The sequence below is a fragment of the Pyrus communis genome, chromosome 3, assembly GCF_041283825.1.
Source record: "Pyrus communis isolate YQ-2024b chromosome 3, ASM4128382v1, whole genome shotgun sequence".
NCBI classification, from domain to species: Eukaryota; Viridiplantae; Streptophyta; class Magnoliopsida; order Rosales; family Rosaceae; genus Pyrus; species Pyrus communis.
The window spans coordinates 29,611,188-29,631,695 of record NC_142567.1 but is presented as its reverse complement, the minus strand read 5'-3'; the positions used below and the strand labels follow the sequence as shown (position 1 = coordinate 29,631,695).

The window sequence follows — 20,508 nt, the reverse complement described above, 5'->3', positions numbered from 1 at the left end:
CGTGGGTCCCTGGATGCAATATAATCTGCCATACGGAGGACAAATGTTGCTACCCTTCCCTCAAAAAAAGGTGAGGTTTCAATCCTAAAGTTAGTTAATAATTAGAAGTGTCCTGAACTTGAAGTGTGTTTAGATAATAAGTTTTTTAATTCGATCAATATGTTATCTTGATTAAAATTCAAAGTTCAAATTAGAAAACAATGTATAATTATCACCGCAAGAAAACGAGACAATAATTGTAAATTCTCTTTTCTTATAAAAAAAGGAAAAAGAGAAAAGAATAACATTAGTTGAATGGGTGGATGCATAAACTAATGAGTTGAATAAAAGAAGGGATAATGCTAGTCATACTCTTGTTTTTATTTATTATATATTCTTCGTAATTTTCGATCGTCGAATCAAATAGATTGAAGAAGATCACGGACGAAAAACTAACACGGGTGTGGGAATGTAAAAATAAGTATGTGAGTAGTACTTTCCTAAAAGAAGTATCAAATATATCGTGGCTCTGTTAATTACACAAAGACATACCTAGTTATAACATCTCTAGAAATTTAGAACTGTTTGGAAGTTCTTTTAAAAATAATTGAAAATTATTTTAAAGAAAATATTTTTGAGTTCCAGAACAACTTGAAGTGCTGCTTATTGAGTTATTATTTATAGAAATTATACCTATAAAAAACGCTATTCACCAACAATGTTTTGACAAAATTACCCTTTACTTTTCTTTCCATTCCTGCCTTGTTTTATAATGTAGAACAGAGTATTTAGAAATTTGCCCTTCGATGCCTGCTGGCTACGTGTGCCAACGTGGGACTTCCAGACATCATTGATGATCTCGGAAGGGGTATCCCCTTCTTCTTTTTCTCTCGAATTCTCTCAATAAAAAATTAAAAGAAAACTAATAAAAATGATTTAAAAATTTTAAGTTTTAATCAAAGGAACAAAAAGGTGATGTAAGTAAATAATACTATGAGTGACTTTTTAGAGTAAAAATGTTATTTTCGTTAAAAATAAATAGTACCGGAAGTGTTTCGTTAAAACTCTCAAAAGCTAAACCTCGGCCGCCGCTTTTCTTATCCCCCAACCCCCAATCGAGTCACAATTTGGTATGAACCAAATGGATTTCTTTTTAAAACAGGTCGACATGACTATGAATATATGGCCGACTCGCAGTCATTGTTACATGGAACACAAATCAAGTTTGCAATTTACAATTTTTTGTGTAAATGTGTTTAGAAGGATTTGATGGTCACATACATTATTTGAGTATATCATGTGTATGCTTTTTTTTTGGGTGAATTATCATGTGTGTGCTTTAAGTAGTAGTTGGATAAACTGTAAAGAACTCTATGATATCATTTTCTAGAAAGTAATGACAACTATTATGCACAAGACTAAAAGCAACCACCCAAAAGTCTTTCTTTTAACCACCCAAAAGTCAAAAACTACTTTCGTGCATGTTACATACGCAAAATTTTCACTCATCCAACTTTCCACTCAGTCGTGCAAATATTATTCGTAAACTTGACGGTGATCGCATTAACCTTCTCTGCAATGCATGATATGTGGAAAAAATCATCATCAAACAGAAGTTTGATATTATGCACGTGTCCTATCTTTATTTGCGTGTTTGTGTTGATTTTTTATTTTGACAGGTTGAAGAACAAAAGCACTGGCTCGAGCAAGAAGGCTGCAAGGGTCCGAACAAGCCTAAGAGGCTTGCAAGTACCTTCTTCGTTTTCATGTATGTTTCGCTTTTACTATAATTTAGTTTTTCTAATTATAATTGTATAATTTTTCCGTTCAATTTAATATAAAGATTCAGCTTAAAAGTTTTAAGATTTATATTCCACTTTGTTTCGATTTTTGATCTCTTGGTGTTTCAAAGACAAAAAACAACGCACAATCCACAGATCAATAAAAGGCTTTTAGTCCATTCCCATCTATAGAATTTTGCCGACTCTACTGCTGTAAATAAAGACCAAGGGGTTTAGTTAGGGGTGGTTCGGTATGGGATACCATACCGAAACTAGTATCCCGAATCCCAAACCGAAATTTTTCAGGACGGGAATTTGAAGACCAATCCCAAACCAAATTTTCGGGAATCCCAAATTTTGGGAATCCCGAAATATTTTCAGGATTTTGGGACAAATCGGAAATCCCAAATTGAAATATGAAATTATGAATTGTTCTTCAAATATATAATTCAAGAACACATTCATGAACTAGGAATTTCATTTCATTCACACTACCATTTAATTGAACACTGGCATGCTTGACTCTTTTTATCATAGTCAAAATTCAAATTAATTAAACTCTTTTTGCAATCTGTTGAGAGACAAAAGAATCAAGTCTTCTGAAATCATCAGTCATGGCAGCAGCAATAATAAAATCCACATGAATATCAAACAGAACATGGAAAATATGCAAGGTGTAAGGCATTCTAGGTTGCTAAGCATGAATTAGAAACTACTAGCATCAATTATAAAAGAATAATATATCTATATGTATAAATATATATATATATATATAATAATTAATATTATATATTTTCGGTTTGGTATGGGATTCCCGAAATATCGAGAAGCCAATCCCGAATCCCATACCGAAATTTTGGGATTGGTTCGGGATAGCATCCCGAAAATTTTAGGAATTTCGGTTTGGGAAATTTTTGGTTTGGGATCGGGATTTTTTCGGTTCGGTTCGGGATTTTCGAGAATTTTTTCCACCCCTAGGTTTAGTGGTGCAGCTGCATACGAAAGTACGAAACGAAACAGAAAGAGGAAGGGGGAGAGAGAGATGCAATTGGGTACTTTTCGGATCGAAGCTCTTCCATACCCTTCCATTATCTCCACCAACTCCTTGACTAAAAGAGAGTGTTCTTTTGTCTCATTTTCTCATCATAGCAAAAGCTAGAAAGTATGTTTCATGTTTTCCCTGTCCGCAACTGGGATTAGGAGAAAGAGACTGAGAGAACAGAGGTTGATCCAAATCATCAAACACAAGCATATGCCCTTTGTCAACTTACAATTTGAATAGCTTGGGTAACGATTCACAGACCTCTACTGTTTTGATAATTATTTATGTCCTGTCCTGATTGTTGAAGTTATGTTGTAGTATAATTTATCTATGTCGTAGATTACCTACTGTCGACATAAATATATGGCTATTTTGGTAATATATGGAAAAAGGGGTGCATGATATCAGTTTGGTTTCTAATTGCTTACTTTCAAAGGAAAGTCCATTTTGAAGAAACTACTTAAGTGGAATGTGTTGGTCTAATCCCTTTTGTACATAGATAGGTTGTACAATTTTTATGTGGACTGTATCGATTAATTTTTTTGCATATGTACAAATCTTCCTAATTTTTTCAATGTAAATAGTATTAATTGTTGGCGTGAGTCAACATCTTAGGAGGATTAGGAATATGGGCAATATCCGAGGAGGGTTAGGAATATAGGTGTGTTTCCTACTTTGATTGTAAATCATTTAATATTCCTTGTATCACAAGGATTGGGAATATAGGTGTGTTTCCTACTTTGATTGTAAATTATTCAATTTCATCATGGTATTAGAGCAAGTTGTCCCACGTGTAACAATCTAAGAGCCACACGTGCTCACGCGTCACCCAGTTGTTGTCCACGTGTACGTGTAGGCTTAAAAATTGGCCACACGTGCGGGGGCGTGTTGAGAGTTCAAATGCGAGAGACAATTTGTCCCACATCGGTGAGTTGTCAACTCAGCTATGGGCTTATATGGTCTTAAGCAAGTCTTCATATTGCCAATTGATTTTATGGTGGAACCTCAATTTTATCACTTTTGACTTTTGTCCTGCATCATGGTCTGGTTTCATAGTCTTATGATAAATGGTGTAACATCTTCAGGGCTTAGCTAGGTGGGAGGTTTAAAGCTTGACCATGGTGCTCTTATGGGTCTTCCCAGCTTCTCCCTCTTGCCTTTATCCTTTGGAGATGCTGTCTCTCAATCTTTTGCTCATTTTTTCATGTTATGTTCTTGTCGTTGGCTTGGTTTGGTCCGTCTGTGACCTCCCCTATTGGTTGTGGGATTTTTACAGTATTTTGAAATCTGAGATGCTCTAAATGTTTTAACTGTTAAATTTTTGTTTAAAAATATAAAAAATTAAAATCAAAATCTAACAGTTAAAATACTGAAATATTTATTCTACACTTCATAGCACCCTAAAAGTTTTGTTTGTGTATGGTTTGGGTTTTTGCCTTTTAGTAATGGAATCTCTTTTTCGGACTCCAATAGAAAAAGGGGTTTCTGATGAACAAACTTACATTTTCTTCCTTCCATCATAAGAATAGTATAGAAATTAGACAAATAAGGAGAGAATATCATGCTAACAAAAGAAAAAACATAATTTAATCACATATATGATTACCTTTAATCCAAGTCCAAAGCACACTAATAGGAGCAATCAAATTACCTAAACTCAGGATAATTTAAATATATTATCATTTAATACACTAACATCAGCCCAAGGGTAATAGCGTATTAAAAAAAAAAATCCATAAAGCAAAGCTTTAAAGTTCGGTACCGACTCACCATCACATATGATTTTAATTAGTGTATTAAATGATTATATGATTTTAATTATCCTGAGTTTAGGTAATTTGATTGCTCCTAAACTCACCATCGCGCAGAAAAAAAGGGATTTGCTTAATTGAATCAAAGTCAAGGAACTTAAATTGATACGTAAACTTTTTAAGATTAAATTTAATAATTCTCAAGGGAATTGATTCTATATGGAATTATCTTAGGAATATGCCTCGACTTTAAACTAGTGGGAATTGGTTCTATATCGAATTATCTTAGTAATTTGTTAATCATTAATGTGTTGAAAGGATATTTCGGAATCTTGAAATGCATGCATGGGCAAAAGAGATTTTTCATTGTGACCGTCACATAAGTTGGTACACCACATGTTTATATATAAATAGTGAGATATGTGTGTTAAAAAGTTAATAACTTAAAATTTTAAAATTTTCACCACTTACATAAAAACACGTGGTGTACCATTCGTGTTCCCGTCATAACTAAAAATTTCTCCATGGGCAAGAGGTAGGGAGTAAAGTCAGCAAAGGCATACATTCGCACATATTGAAATGACTTAAATGTTGAAATGGTCTTTGTATTATATTTATTCGGTTGATTTGGTTCTTATGTTTTTAATTTGACCAATTTAGTTTTTGTGTTTCACTCTATCAGTTAATTTAGTACTTTCCATCCAGTTACTGTTAAAAGAATTTATAAATATGTTTCGAATTGATTAACAAATAAGAATAAAAGATAAGAAAATAAGAGAATTCAAAAATAAAAGCAAATTTTGAAACCCCCCTAGCACCGCCATCATCAAACATACCCAAAACAACTCCAATGTGTCATCTCCATAGCATCAATCTGCACCACTTCCGAGATCTCCCTTTCCCCGTACCCCTCATGGGTATGATGATTTTTGGATTGTTTTATATCTAAACTTTTATTTATTTTTGGCAAAAATCTTATCATTTCTTTAATTGGATTCTATTTCTTTAAATAAATAGAGTTTTTAATGTTTTAAAATGGATTTTTTTAACATTAAGATAAAGACATGAATTATATTGGCCAACGGTGTAAACATAAATACTAAATTGGTTAAATTTAACATATGGAAGTTAAATTAACCATATAATTAAAACACAAGGACGATTGTGACATTTAAGCCTAGTAAAATTGTTGCTACATAGGTTTTAAAATTGTCTTCGGTTACTGGTACTAGCTCCTGGTCAAACTTGCCGCTCTCTCAACTCAATGAGAGAGAATATTGTCTTTGGGTCTAAAATATACATCATATAGGTGTGTTTCTATTTTTTTTTTTGAGTAAAAATACGATATTCATTGATAAGAAAATAAACGTATAATAGGAGGATAGTGGTATATGCATGGATCTCGATAAAAATTTTGTCAGGACTTTCAACTTGATCAAAGAGAATAAAAGTGCCTCACACCCAACAAACAACTCAAAGTTAGCCATCCTCACATAGCGAAAAACCATTACAGTTTAGTTGGAAGCATCCTCAAATAGAGCATCGATTACTTTATACTCAAGAAATGAGAGGGTTTGATCTCAAAACATAATGAATCAAAAATAAAGATTCTAACCACGAACAAAACTCAGATAGCCTAATTGAAAAATAAATAATATATATATATATATATATATATATATATATATATATATATATAAACACACATGCATAGAGTTAAGGTAAGTCACCCGAATTATCATATTGTTCTACCCAAATTTAACCCAAGAATCCATTCTTCACTAAAACTTGTAGCCATTATGCATCTTAGACTTGTACTTAATTATAGCAATATGACTTCTTGCCATTTGTAATTCTCTGTACAACACAAGTGTGTGTGTGTGTGTGTGTATGTACGTATCTATGAGATATCCATATAGCAGAGACTCATCAAGTCATGCCCAGTGTTCTAAAAATCGGCCTAGGGGGCTGCCTAGGCGCTGGACGGTGGAGCTCCGACCCGATTTAGACCAAAACGTTTAGTTAGGCGGGGAGGACTTAGGCAACCGCCTAGGCGCTCGCTAGGCACCTGAGACGGGCTAGGCAGTAGTCGAGGCGGTTTAAATCTCTCTGCAAATCCCAAACTTGCTGCAATTTTCGCAATGGATCTACAACTTCCGATCTCGTACGTAGCAGCAGAACTTCGGCGAATTTCTGCAACTCATCTGTGAAGATGAGGGAAAAGAGAGAGTGCGAAGAGAGAGAGAGAGAGACTTGAACATTTCAATTATGAAAACCATGGACTATGATGGTTTTAATTATGAAAACCACCCAAGGTGGACAGGTGAGGTGGACAACTGATGGTTTTAACTTTTAATAATGAAAACCACCCACTCTGTGGGCTTTTTATATTTTTAAAAGTTTGGGATATATATATATATATATATATGTTATATAAATTATAAATTATTTAGATAATTTTTTTTTTCCTAGGCCTTATTATATATGTACATAAAACATTCAAATATGTATGTTCTTCTATAAGAAATAACATATTAGTCAATAATTATTTACATTTGATATAGTAAATTTAATTAATTCATAAAATATGGGAATTGTTCTTAGCACTCCAAAATTCTCGTTCTACACTCCTAACTTTCTATATTTTGAAATAAAAATACACTTGCGAGGAGAGTAGAATGAGATTTTTGGAGTGCCAATAACACTTCCCTAAAATATATATAACAAATTTACCTAAATCCGCCTAGCCAACTAGGCGTTCGACGCCAGCCTGGCATCCGACTAGTGCCTAACATTTTTTAGAACCTTGGTCATGCCACTTAGTAATACGGTTTAGTGATATTCCTTTTCACTTGTAAATGAGAGATCTTAGGTTCCATTCTCGTCAATGGCAAAGTTGAACCACATATTACGGCGTGAGGCTTAGCCTATTCTCTCACTCCCCTTAGTATAGATACTATCGTTTGTTTACAAAAAAAAAGGAAAAAAAAAAAGAAAAGGACCACGACTTATCGAGTCATATACTTCAAACTCTCTACCCTTACCTGCTTCCCTGGTCCTAATCTAATAGAGCAAACCTTGTGTGATATGCACATCAAAGACGTTGTCCTAAAGCCGTTGCAGCCTCCCTATGTGCAAGTACGTACACTGACAACTTACAAGACTTGAACATACGACTCCATAAACAAGCTCAAAGTCCGTTGCGAAGGAGTGTCTTCTTAATCAACCAAGAATTCTAGTAACCTCTCCTCGCATAAAGTATTTTAGTAAGTTAGTAACCTTCGTTCAAAAAAAAAAAAAAAAGAAAAAAAAAAGGAAGTTAGTACGTAACCCCTACAGACTAAATGTAAAAATTAAAATATTAATTATGTAAATTGAAACTCTCATAATCCTCAAAATATTATGTGTAAATAAATTATATCAGTTAAACATCAAATTAAAACAAAACCAAAAATAAAAATCCTTTAGATAAAGCTCTGATAACCTACATATATTTATAAGACCTTTAATGACACACCCCGACCGAGATCAGGGCGTGCTGGCCGTCACACGAAGGTGACGTAACCATGTGCGCGTGCGGAAGCTAATTAAGAAGGTAACATAAAAGTACGAATAATTAAAAACCTAATAACATACAAAGTACTAGTGTATGTGAGACACAATTCAGAGCAAGTCTACAACAGTCCAAAAGGAAAAGATACGACATATGTACACCCGAAGGTGACCCTACAATGGTGAGTGTCTGTCAGAAATTGCCGGGACGCCCTCTGGGGAAAACCACCGAACCTTCTAGACCACTAGAACCTGGAGGGGCGCAAAAACAAAAGCGTGAGTGGGCAAAAACAAAGTTCTTTGAAAACTCTTTAGCAAAACACATTCTAACCCCTCGCCGTAAAACCTGTATACTTCCCAGAAAATGAACATATATACGTATTTATAGGTATGTCAATCATGCTCCATGATATGCCATTTATGCTCGAGAATATGCCATGACAGAATCTCATAATCAAATATAAATGCTCAGGCGTAAATCACATCAACAACATATAAACTGGCAGCCGGGAGTCACCTAACGTGACATGTACCGCTGCACCTAGAGCTCCACGCTCAACTCAATCACTGAATCTGCACACGAGTCGGAACCACCTAACGTGGTCTGCACGACAAGCTGGGTGTAATATATATGTATGCTCTAGTGCTACGATCACGTGAAGCTGGCGATAAATCGCGGGTCACCTACAAGTCGGAACCACCTAATGTGATCTCTACGACAGGCTTGCACCTAACTTGGATCCAAGACGAGCATGCGGTGCTGGTGAACATACACGTGAAGGCTGTGCCCTGGCCCTGGACGGGAGCACTAACACCGGGGGTGCAGATTATGAGCTCTCTAAGCATCTCAAACTACTATTGCATAATAAACAGGAATGCATAACCACCTGAATACCGCTTACCTGGCACTTACCTGTGCTTCCACCGCACCAAATACACATGTATATATGTATGTATATCACCAATAATACATGCAATGATGCGTAAACAACATTCATATAATGCATGGCATAAAACAAATAACATTTTCTATTTAATTTCTGGGAATATAACTGTATATAGGTATATACGGAAAACAAAAGCCCACTCACTGATAATTAGAAGGGTCGTAGCCCCCCTGCCTCGAGTGTGTACGCTCGTCCTCGGAAAACGAATCACCTATACGCGACAAAGTTACGAAAACATTAATTTAAAAGCACCTAAGCAACTTCTCGTAATAACTTCTCATACATTGCTCAAATTGGACATATGAATATACCAACGTGACCTACACAACCTCAGGATCACGCCCATATTTTTAGAAAAATTTTTGGACCATGCACGCGCCCCCACGCGCCTGAACACGCACGGACCTACGCGCCCCCACGCGCGGCCCACGTGCACTGCACACTGACGGTGTCAACAGACGCCGTCAGGAATATTCCGTTATCTGACGGAATATTCCGTCAAATCTAACCAGATTCCGTCCACTGCCGTTAGGAATATTCCGTTAGACTTAACGGAATATTCCTCTTTCTTCTCCGGCGAACCTCCGGCGCCGGCGACGGCGCCGGAAAACTGGGTAATTTTCAAACCTTGTTTTCTCCTTCGTTTTTCAACCATTTTTCACGTTCTTTATACCAAAATGAAGCTTAGGACTAGTAGAATCACGTTAGACTAGTTTTAAGGCCTAAAAATTGCTAGATCATACCTGTCCACGACTTCAAAGTTCGGCCAACTTCGAACCTAGCCTTCCCGACGTCCAAATTCACCCAACGAACTACTCCGAGGCTCCTTGGGACCTCACAAGCACAACTACAAGCTTAGAAATTCCAAAAACAAGCTAGTTTAGGTTTGCATGAACAGTGTTCAAATCGGACCTCGTGATATCGACGTGAAAATGGTGTTTTCCTTACCTGAAAATGGCACCTTTGAACTCCTCTCAGCTCCACGAACACGATGGTGGTCTTAGTTTCTTGATTGGTGCAGGTTTGATTAGGTTTGTATGTGTGTCCGTGTGTAGAGGAAGAAGAAGAAGAAAATGGCTCGGGGAGGAAGAGAGAGAGAGAGAGACTGAGAGAAGAGAGAAGAGAGAAGAGACAGAGTGAGGGAATGAGGGAGGGAATCCCGGAAAGAAAGAAAAAATGTATGATTGTGTGTGGTCCCACCACCCACACAACACAAATATACACGTAAACGAATAGATTAGGGGTAAAATTGTAATTTCAATGTACGTTTCGTTAGTTTCGGGACGGGATGTTACAACCTACCCACCTTAATAGAATTTCGTCCCGAAATTCAAAACAACCAAAATACACCCCTATTAGTCAAAGAATAATCTAGGATACAAATCCCTCATCCTATTTTCTGTCTCCCAAGTCGCTTCTTCAATTGAGTGATTCCTCCACAAAACTTTCACCAAATTCACCGTTTTGTTCCTCAGAACCTTTTCTTTCCAATCTAAGATCGTTAACGGTTCCTCGTCGTACGTCAAATCTGGATTTATCTCTAACGGTTGAGGAGGTATCACATGCAATGGATCAGCAACGTAATGTCGGAGCATAGACACGTGAAAAACGTTATGCACTTTAGCCAACTCCGGAGGCAACTCTAACCTGTAAGCTACCTCACCAACTCTTTCTGTGACTAGGTACGGTCCGATATACCTGGGACTCAACTTCCCCTTCTTTCCAAACCGCACAACACCTCTCCATGGTGAAAGCTTCAGAAATACCCAATCTCCGACCTCATACGTTCTGTCCGTAGCATGCCGATCTGCTAAACTTTTCTGCCTGTCTTGAGCTGCTTTCAGGTTAGACCTAATTACCTGAACATTTTGAGTAGTTTCCTCGACAATCTCCGGACCTACCAAGACTCTTTCGCCAACTTCTGACCAACATAACGGAGTGCGACAAGATCGACCATACAAAGCTTCGAATGGCGCCATGCCAATGCTCGAATGGAAGCTGTTGTTGTAAGCAAATTCCATCAAATCTAACCGCTGATGCCAAGCATCACTGAACTGTAACACTGATGCTCGCAGCATATCTTCCAAGGTCTGAATAGTTCTCTCGGACTGTCCGTCTGTCTGTGGATGATATGCCGTACTGTAAAGTAGTCTCGTACCCAAAGCTTCTTGAAAAGCTACCCAAAACTTCGATGTGAATCGTGGATCACGATCCGAGACAATACTTACAGGGACACCATGGTATTTCACAACCTTTGAGATAAACAATTCTGCTAACCGGCTCAAAGAGTACTTCTCTCTCACTGGAATGAAATGTGCCGACTTAGTGAGTCGATCAACAATCACCCAAATGCCATCAAAACCATTATGTGTACGCGGCAACTTGTACACAAAATCCATAGTGATATTTTCCCACTTCCACTCTGGAACGGGAAGCGGCTGTAACAATCCAAACGGCTTCTTTCTTTCTGTTTTAACTTGCTGACAAACAGCACAACTGCTCACATACTCAGCTATCTCCCTTTTCATACCCGGCCAATAGTAAAATGGTCGAATGGTATGATACATTTTGGTTGCTCCTGGGTGCATGGCATAAGCCGAGATATGTGCTTCATCAAGAATTTCCTTCTTCAAGTCCACATTACTAGGCACGAACATTCTACCCTCTAACATCAACATGCCATCAGAATCACGAACTCTGAGATCTCGCCTCCTTCCTTGATCTCGAGCTCGAATTAGTTCTTGAATCTGTTCATTAGCTACCTGAGCTTCAAGCACCCGATCAACCAAGATTGGTCTAACTTGAAAATTAGCAAGTAATGCCACATCTCGATCTTCTGCTTCTAACCTTACTCCTGTAGCACGCAAGTCCACCAAAAGAGGAATACGACTAGCGTACAACGCATTGATACGACCATGTGACTTTCTGCTAAGTGCATCAGCCACCACGTTCGCACGACCAGGGTGATAATCAATCGTGCAATCGTAATCGCTGAGCAACTCCAGCCACCTCCGTTGACGAAGATTAAGTTCCTTCTGGGTGAAGAGATACTGAAGACTCTTGTGATCTGTGAAGATCCTACACTTCTCTCCGTAAAGATAGTGTCTCCACAACTTCAATGCAAAGATGATAGCAGCCAATTCCAAATCATGTGTAGGGTAATTCATCTCATGGGTTTTCAACTGCCGCGAAGCATAAGCAATCACCCTACCATGCTGCATCAATACACATCCCAGACCATTCAAAGAAGCATCACTATAAACCTCAAAATCACCACTATCGTCCGGGAGTGCCAAAACAGGTGCATTAGTAAGACAATGCTTCAACTGCTGGAAACTCTGCTCACACTTATCATTCCACTCAAACTTAACATCTTTCCTTGTTAACCTCGTCAGTGGCAAGGCAATCACCGAAAAATCCTTAACGAATCTCCGATAATATCCCGCCAAACCAATGAAACTTCTCACCTCAGTGACGGTTCGTGGTTGCTCCCAACTCTCCACAGCTGCAACCTTTTGAGGATCAACAAGAATACCTTGAGCAGAAATGATGTGCCCCAAAAACGCGACTTGATCTAACCAGAACTGGCACTTGCTAAACTTAGCATACAATTGGTGTTCTCTCAACCTTTTCAACACCAAAGTAAGATGTCGAACATGTTCCGCTTTGGACTTAGAATACACCAGAATATCGTCAATGAAGACAATGACAAATCTATCCAGGTAAGGCTGGAATACCCGGTTCATTAAATCCATAAAAGCTGCTGGTGCATTCGTCAACCCAAATGGCATAACCAAAAACTCGTAATGACCGTAACGAGTCCTGAACGCCGTCTTAGGAACATCATCCCTACTAATCTTCAGCTGATAGTACCCAGACCTCAAGTCTATCTTAGAAAATACACAAGCACCTCTCAGCTGATCAAACAAATCATCGATACGAGGCAATGGATAACGGTTTTTAATCGTCACCCGATTCAATTGTCTGTAGTCGATACATAGCCTCAAAGTCCCATCTTTCTTTTTCACAAACAACACTGGAGCGCCCCAAGGTGAAGTACTAGGCTGAATGAATCCTTTATCCACTAATTCCTGTAACTGAACTTTCAATTCCCTTAACTCAGCAGGAGCCATACGATAAGGAGTTAAAGAAATAGGATTAGTACCTGGAAGTAACTCAACATTGAACTCCACATCTCGATCTGGGGGTAAACCAGGTAAATCTTCAGGAAAAACATCAGGGAAGTGTCTAACCACTCTCACATCCTCAATTCTGCTAGGAACAGTCTCTTCTAGCACCACATGAGCTAGATACCCCTGACAACCTTTAGTCAACAACTTCTTTGCTCGCAAAGCTGAAATAACACCATGTCTTACTCCACTCTGCTCACCCACAAAAGTAACCTCAGGTAATCCAGGACGGTGAAAAGTAACTACTTTCCCGTAACAATCAATGTTAGCACGATAGAAGTGCAACCAATCCGTGCCCAAAATCACATCAAAATCGACAATATCTAACGGGATAAGATCAGCGGGCATAACAACACCCTCTACTATCACTGGACATCCTGGGTATAAACAATCTACAACACATCTTTCTCCTCTAGGCATAGCGAATTCTAAATCGTACCCTAGAGGTGTGGGGCGAGGTTGCGTTACTTGAGCAAATGTATGAGAAATAACGGAATGTGTAGCTCCACAATCAATTAAGACTCTAGCAAAATAACCAAGAATGTTTAACGTACCCATTATCAAGTCCGGGTTGTTCTGAGCATCCTGCAGGGAAATATTGTGAATACGCCCTTGGCCCTGCTGTCGTCCGCCACGACCTCTGCTCGCTTGAACACCGCGACCTTGAGCTCCACGTCCCTGACTGGACTGACCCATCTGTCTCGAAGACCCGGCACTACTAGTGGCCATCTCACCCTGCTGATACTGTCCTCCTTGGTACCATTGAGAACCACCCGTTGGAGCTGGAGGATACGGCATGTAGTTGCTGGGATACGGGGGATAACCACCTTGTGAATACGGGTCCTGGGGGTACTGATACGGTCCCGGAGCATAGGGAACAACATCACCCTGATAGTGATAGGCACCACCTCTACCTGCTTGCCCATAAGTACTCGGACCTTGGATTTGCCGAATCGGTGCAGGTGGCGGCAGAAAGGTCTGCTGCGGCTTCTGCTGCTGACCCTGGGGACAATCCACCGCTCTATGTCCCGTCCGTCCACACGTGAAACAAGCACCGTTGATCTGCCTGCACTCGCCGAAGTGTCGGTTATTACACCTCCGGCAAAATGGGGGTCGGTTTCGGCCACCATCACCTTGTCTCTGGCCTCGAGCACTTCCATAAAATCTACCTCCACGTCCTTGTCCAGAGGCACTGAAACCACCACTAGACGAACTCGAACTGGCACCACCCCTTTTAAAGTTCTGAGTTTGGCGAGGCCCAAGCGACACTTGACTTTTCCCCTTGTCATCTTTCTTTTCGTCACTGTCACTCGACATATTCTCTGAGTCCTCTACCCTCAACAATATCTCATAGAACTCCTGGTAGGACTCGCAGTGAGTAGTAGTGGCCATAGAACGCCATTTTTTCCTAGTGCCCAAGCGAAAACGACGAAGCATCTCCGCCGGATTACCAGCGACATCAGGATAGTAACGAGACAAATCAGTGAACTTACGATAGTACTCGTTAGCCGTCATCTTTCGCTGTTTCAATTCAGTGAATTCCTGTTTCTTACGGTCGATATACTCAGGGGGTACAAATCTCCTTTGAAACACGTCCTTGAAAACATTCCAATCGGTCCTCTGAGCTGGAGTCAACCTACGAAGTTCTTGTTCCCACCAAGCTGCAGACTCCATCTCCAGAAACCAAGAGGTTGTCTCAACCCACCTTTCCATTGGAAGGTTCCCCTGGTTATGTAACACCCGGAAAGTCTTCTCTAGGTGTTCCAACCAACGTTCTGCGCCTTCGTGACCCTCGTTACCTTTAAACTTATCCAACTTCAAGTTATACATAGTCTCCAGAGGAGTCCTCTGGGGAGGGCGCATCACTGTTTGAAGGGCTGTAGCAATCACTTCCCCCAACTGAGTAAGATCAGGGAAACTAGACTCATCTGAGCGACGTGGTTCCCGACGAGGCGGCATGATTCTGACAGAAGACACCAACTATTAGAATACTCACAAAGACACAGGACTGCCAAAACTAGGCTCTGATACCAAGCTGACACACCCCGACCGAGATCAGGGCGTGCTGGCCGTCACACGAAGGTGACGTAACCATGTGCGCGTGCGGAAGCTAATTAAGAAGGTAACATAAAAGTACGAATAATTAAAAACCTAATAACATACAAAGTACTAGTGTATGTGAGACACAATTCAGAGCAAGTCTACAACAGTCCAAAAGGAAAAGATACGACATATGTACACCCGAAGGTGACCCTACAATGGTGAGTGTCTGTCAGAAATTGCCGGGACGCCCTCTGGGGAAAACCACCGAACCTTCTAGACCACTAGAACCTGGAGGGGCGCAAAAACAAAAGCGTGAGTGGGCAAAAACAAAGTTCTTTGAAAACTCTTTAGCAAAACACATTCTAACCCCTCGCCGTAAAACCTGTATACTTCCCAGAAAATGAACATATATACGTATTTATAGGTATGTCAATCATGCTCCATGATATGCCATTTATGCTCGAGAATATGCCATGACAGAATCTCATAATCAAATATAAATGCTCAGGCGTAAATCACATCAACAACATATAAACTGGCAGCCGGGAGTCACCTAACGTGACATGTACCGCTGCACCTAGAGCTCCACGCTCAACTCAATCACTGAATCTGCACACGAGTCGGAACCACCTAACGTGGTCTGCACGACAAGCTGGGTGTAATATATATGTATGCTCTAGTGCTACGATCACGTGAAGCTGGCGATAAATCGCGGGTCACCTACAAGTCGGAACCACCTAATGTGATCTCTACGACAGGCTTGCACCTAACTTGGATCCAAGACGAGCATGCGGTGCTGGTGAACATACACGTGAAGGCTGTGCCCTGGCCCTGGACGGGAGCACTAACACCGGGGGTGCAGATTATGAGCTCTCTAAGCATCTCAAACTACTATTGCATAATAAACAGGAATGCATAACCACCTGAATACCGCTTACCTGGCACTTACCTGTGCTTCCACCGCACCAAATACACATGTATATATGTATGTATATCACCAATAATACATGCAATGATGCGTAAACAACATTCATATAATGCATGGCATAAAACAAATAACATTTTCTATTTAATTTCTGGGAATATAACTGTATATAGGTATATACGGAAAACAAAAGCCCACTCACTGATAATTAGAAGGGTCGTAGCCCCCCTGCCTCGAGTGTGTACGCTCGTCCTCGGAAAACGAATCACCTATACGCGACAAAGTTACGAAAACATTAATTTAAAAGCACCTAAGCAACTTCTCGTAATAACTTCTCATACATTGCTCAAATTGGACATATGAATATACCAACGTGACCTACACAACCTCAGGATCACGCCCATATTTTTAGAAAAATTTTTGGACCATGCACGCGCCCCCACGCGCCTGAACACGCACGGACCTACGCGCCCCCACGCGCGGCCCACGTGCACTGCACACTGACGGTGTCAACAGACGCCGTCAGGAATATTCCGTTATCTGACGGAATATTCCGTCAAATCTAACCAGATTCCGTCCACTGCCGTTAGGAATATTCCGTTAGACTTAACGGAATATTCCTCTTTCTTCTCCGGCGAACCTCCGGCGCCGGCGACGGCGCCGGAAAACTGGGTAATTTTCAAACCTTGTTTTCTCCTTCGTTTTTCAACCATTTTTCACGTTCTTTATACCAAAATGAAGCTTAGGACTAGTAGAATCACGTTAGACTAGTTTTAAGGCCTAAAAATTGCTAGATCATACCTGTCCACGACTTCAAAGTTCGGCCAACTTCGAACCTAGCCTTCCCGACGTCCAAATTCACCCAACGAACTACTCCGAGGCTCCTTGGGACCTCACAAGCACAACTACAAGCTTAGAAATTCCAAAAACAAGCTAGTTTAGGTTTGCATGAACAGTGTTCAAATCGGACCTCGTGATATCGACGTGAAAATGGTGTTTTCCTTACCTGAAAATGGCACCTTTGAACTCCTCTCAGCTCCACGAACACGATGGTGGTCTTAGTTTCTTGATTGGTGCAGGTTTGATTAGGTTTGTATGTGTGTCCGTGTGTAGAGGAAGAAGAAGAAGAAAATGGCTCGGGGAGGAAGAGAGAGAGAGAGAGACTGAGAGAAGAGAGAAGAGAGAAGAGACAGAGTGAGGGAATGAGGGAGGGAATCCCGGAAAGAAAGAAAAAATGTATGATTGTGTGTGGTCCCACCACCCACACAACACAAATATACACGTAAACGAATAGATTAGGGGTAAAATTGTAATTTCAATGTACGTTTCGTTAGTTTCGGGACGGGATGTTACATTTAACCCTTGCATCTTATTATCCTAATTATTATTTTTAATTTAATAAATTAATTCTCAGTATGTTATTTATAAGATTTGAAGTGCATGAGGAGGAACAAGTCTTAAGAGATTGGAAATGAATACGAATAGAAATTAAAAATCAATACGATTCTACGAACGGTCGTCGATCAAGTTAATCTATCTAATTATAACAAATGTATGATGAAAATTGATTTATAATTGAATGGTGGAGATTAGTTTATAATTGAATGGTGGATATTAGTTTAGGAAGAGTTTGTTAGAAGGTTAGAGTTAGTTACTTTGTAGGCTTGTATAAATTAGTTCAACTTAGAAGATATCAATTCAAGTTTTCATTTTTCCAAAGCTTCATCTCCTTCTCTGTTCCACCGTGATGGACGATCTTCATACTTTATCAATGTAGTTAACACTAATGAGCCAAGTCCAAGAAAACAATTGGAGCATATTCTAATTGCTGCTATTCGATCACTTTACTAACCACCTCTTTAATATAAGTGATTTCAGGTATATATACACAAATATACGGGGACAGATCCGTGACACTACTTTTTTTACACAACTTTTGACACAAGTTTTTGTGGGCCAACTTCATAATGTACTTCAACAATTTGAACCGTTTATTTTTTAAGTCTTTATTAAAAAATGATGCCACCACTCCGCCATTTATATATATATATATATATATATGTATGTATATGTATATGTATATGTATATGTATATGTATGTGTGTGTGTGTGTATGTCATAGAAGAGATCTAATGTATTGGCTAGTAAAAATGGTTCAAATAACACTATTGTACTGCTTTTATTAAACATAGTTATAGAATGGAAGACCAACGTGGGAAGTTCAATTGGGAAGGAGAGACAGTAGGACAGCAAACCGAACTGGTGCCGATCATGACATTACAACCCCTCAGGATAACCTTAAGCTAATTACTGAAAAATTCCGCAACAAAGGATTAGATTCCACTGATCTGGTTGCGTTATCAGGTACATACATTTGACCAGAATGACATTATTACAATTTTTGTTGGACAATACAATATCAAAACAGCAAATGAATAACCTAGCAATTTCGTATATGCTTAAGTACTATGTCAAGCTTATGCTGCTATTTAGACCATATTATTTACTACCCTTATTGCTGATCACATGTACATATAAGTGAGTTCCGTATTTATTAGAGAGATAGTAAGTAAATATTGTACAGTGTGCTCGGGATACAGGACAATACATTATATATATGTTATTATATAAGAGGAGGAAATTTTTTTCTTCTAGTGTATGGTGTATTGACCCGTATTCCGGATGTACGATCCCACATCGCCTGGAAGAGAGGAGGTGATGTGCCTTATATGTACATGCCTACCTCCCTATAGCGAGATGCGTTTTGGGTGGAAGCCCAAGAACAAATCCATGAGGGCGTGGCCTAAAGTGGACAATATCTTACTATGTGGACTGTGATGTGAAAATTTGGTATCAGAGCCACTCCCCAGCCGGAAGTGTGCCGACGAGGGCATCGGGCCCCTAAAGGGGGTGGATTGTAAGATCCCACATCGCCCGGGAGAGAGGAGGTGATGTGCCTTATATGTACATGCCCACATCCCTATAGCGAGACGCGTTTTGGGTGGGAGCCCAAAAACAAATCCGTGAGAGCGTGGTCCAAAGCGGACAATATCTTACTATGCGAACTGGGATGTGACACCGGACATATCAAAAAATGTATTGTGGTGTTAGTGGATTAACAAGAGGGGTGCATTTTTACTCATCACCCTCAAATAGTGGTAATACTCATCAAAAAAAATATCTTGAGTACCATTTTCCTCTTTTTGGGCTGATTTGGGAAGTGCCAACTTGTTTACTTGGAAGTTGGCACCCTTAATTAACAAACTGTGGGTCATATTGAGCAGGGCACCAGATGCAACTGTGCCGAGAATAAGGGATTTGGATCCTATCTGGATTCAAATGGTGGAGATTTTAGAGATCCTCACATCTTATTCATTCATCGTATATTATGTGGTCAGAAATTATTTGAATTTGGAGAAGATGCAACTGTACGATGAACGGTTAGGATGTGATGATCTCTATGATCCCCACAAAGAGGATCCGAAGAAGATCCTCTTCCGAGAAAAAAGAGCGCCTGATGCCCAAAGTTCTACTAGCGTCTCTCCCAGTTTTCATCATGTCAATAATAGGTTAATTATTTTCAAAGATATAAATGTGGTTGTTTGCTTTCTTAGGTGCTCATACATTTGGCAGGGCGAAATGTGGATTTTTCGTCGATCGCCTCTACAATTTCAGTGGCACCAGCAAACCGGATCCGACCATTGATGTCGAGTACATGAAAACCCTACACCAAACATGTAGTCAAGGTGGCAAACCAAGTACCTTGGTCAACCTTGACCAAGCAACTCCTGATGCCTTCGACAACTACTACTACAAAAATCTCCAAAACAACCGCGGGCTCCTCCAGACCGATCAGGAGTTGTTCTCAACAAGTAGCATAGACACTGTTTCCATTGTGAACCGCTTTGCTAATAACCAAAGCGATTTCTTTGATACTTTTGCTCAGTCCATGATCAAATTGGGGAATATAAGACCCTTGACAGGAAGCACTGGAGAGATTAGGGCTGATTGCAAAAGAGTCAACTAATCAATCAGTCTACTAATAGGTTACCAATTACCCTAAATAAGGGTACTGTGTTAGCATGAGGTTTAGGTACCTTGTCATTTTGGTCTATTTTTCTTTCCTCACTAATTATATATAGCTTACTAAGTATTTTTTTTCATACTGTAGTCATTTTAGTCCATTTGAGGAGGGTTTCCAAGTATATCCAACGTTAATGGTGGAACCATGCTGCAACTTATTTAAATAGGTCGTGCTTGTGTCGTGCTAGATCAGCCTGACCTTTGACAACTTTAAC

At 39.6% G+C, this 20,508-nt stretch overlaps 1 protein-coding gene across 1 annotated transcript; it reads left to right on the top strand.

The window, feature by feature from the left end:
• The first annotated feature begins 1,161 nt into the window (after window positions 1–1,161).
• Window positions 1,162–20,237, top strand: LOC137715571 (peroxidase 15-like). Its single transcript, XM_088690424.1, has 4 exons — window positions 1,162–1,202; window positions 1,659–1,728; window positions 18,409–18,574; window positions 19,825–20,237. Exons 1-4 carry the CDS (start codon window positions 1,162–1,164, stop codon window positions 20,235–20,237), a joined length of 690 nt encoding a protein of 229 aa, XP_088546550.1.
• Window positions 20,238–20,508: the final 271 nt, after the last annotated feature.

What these genes read in the sequence shown, in the direction of transcription:
- LOC137715571 (XM_088690424.1), top strand. Translation starts at nt 1,162, where the DNA reads ATGGCCGACTCGCAGTCATTGTTACATGGAACACAAATCAA. An exon ending in CAAGCCTAAGAGGCTTGCAA is followed by an intron (nt 1,729 to 18,408) that starts GTACCTTCTTCG and finishes ACATAGTTATAG; the next exon opens with AATGGAAGACCAACGTGGGA. An exon ending in TGATCTGGTTGCGTTATCAG is followed by an intron (nt 18,575 to 19,824) that starts GTACATACATTT and finishes TTGCTTTCTTAG; the next exon opens with GTGCTCATACATTTGGCAGG.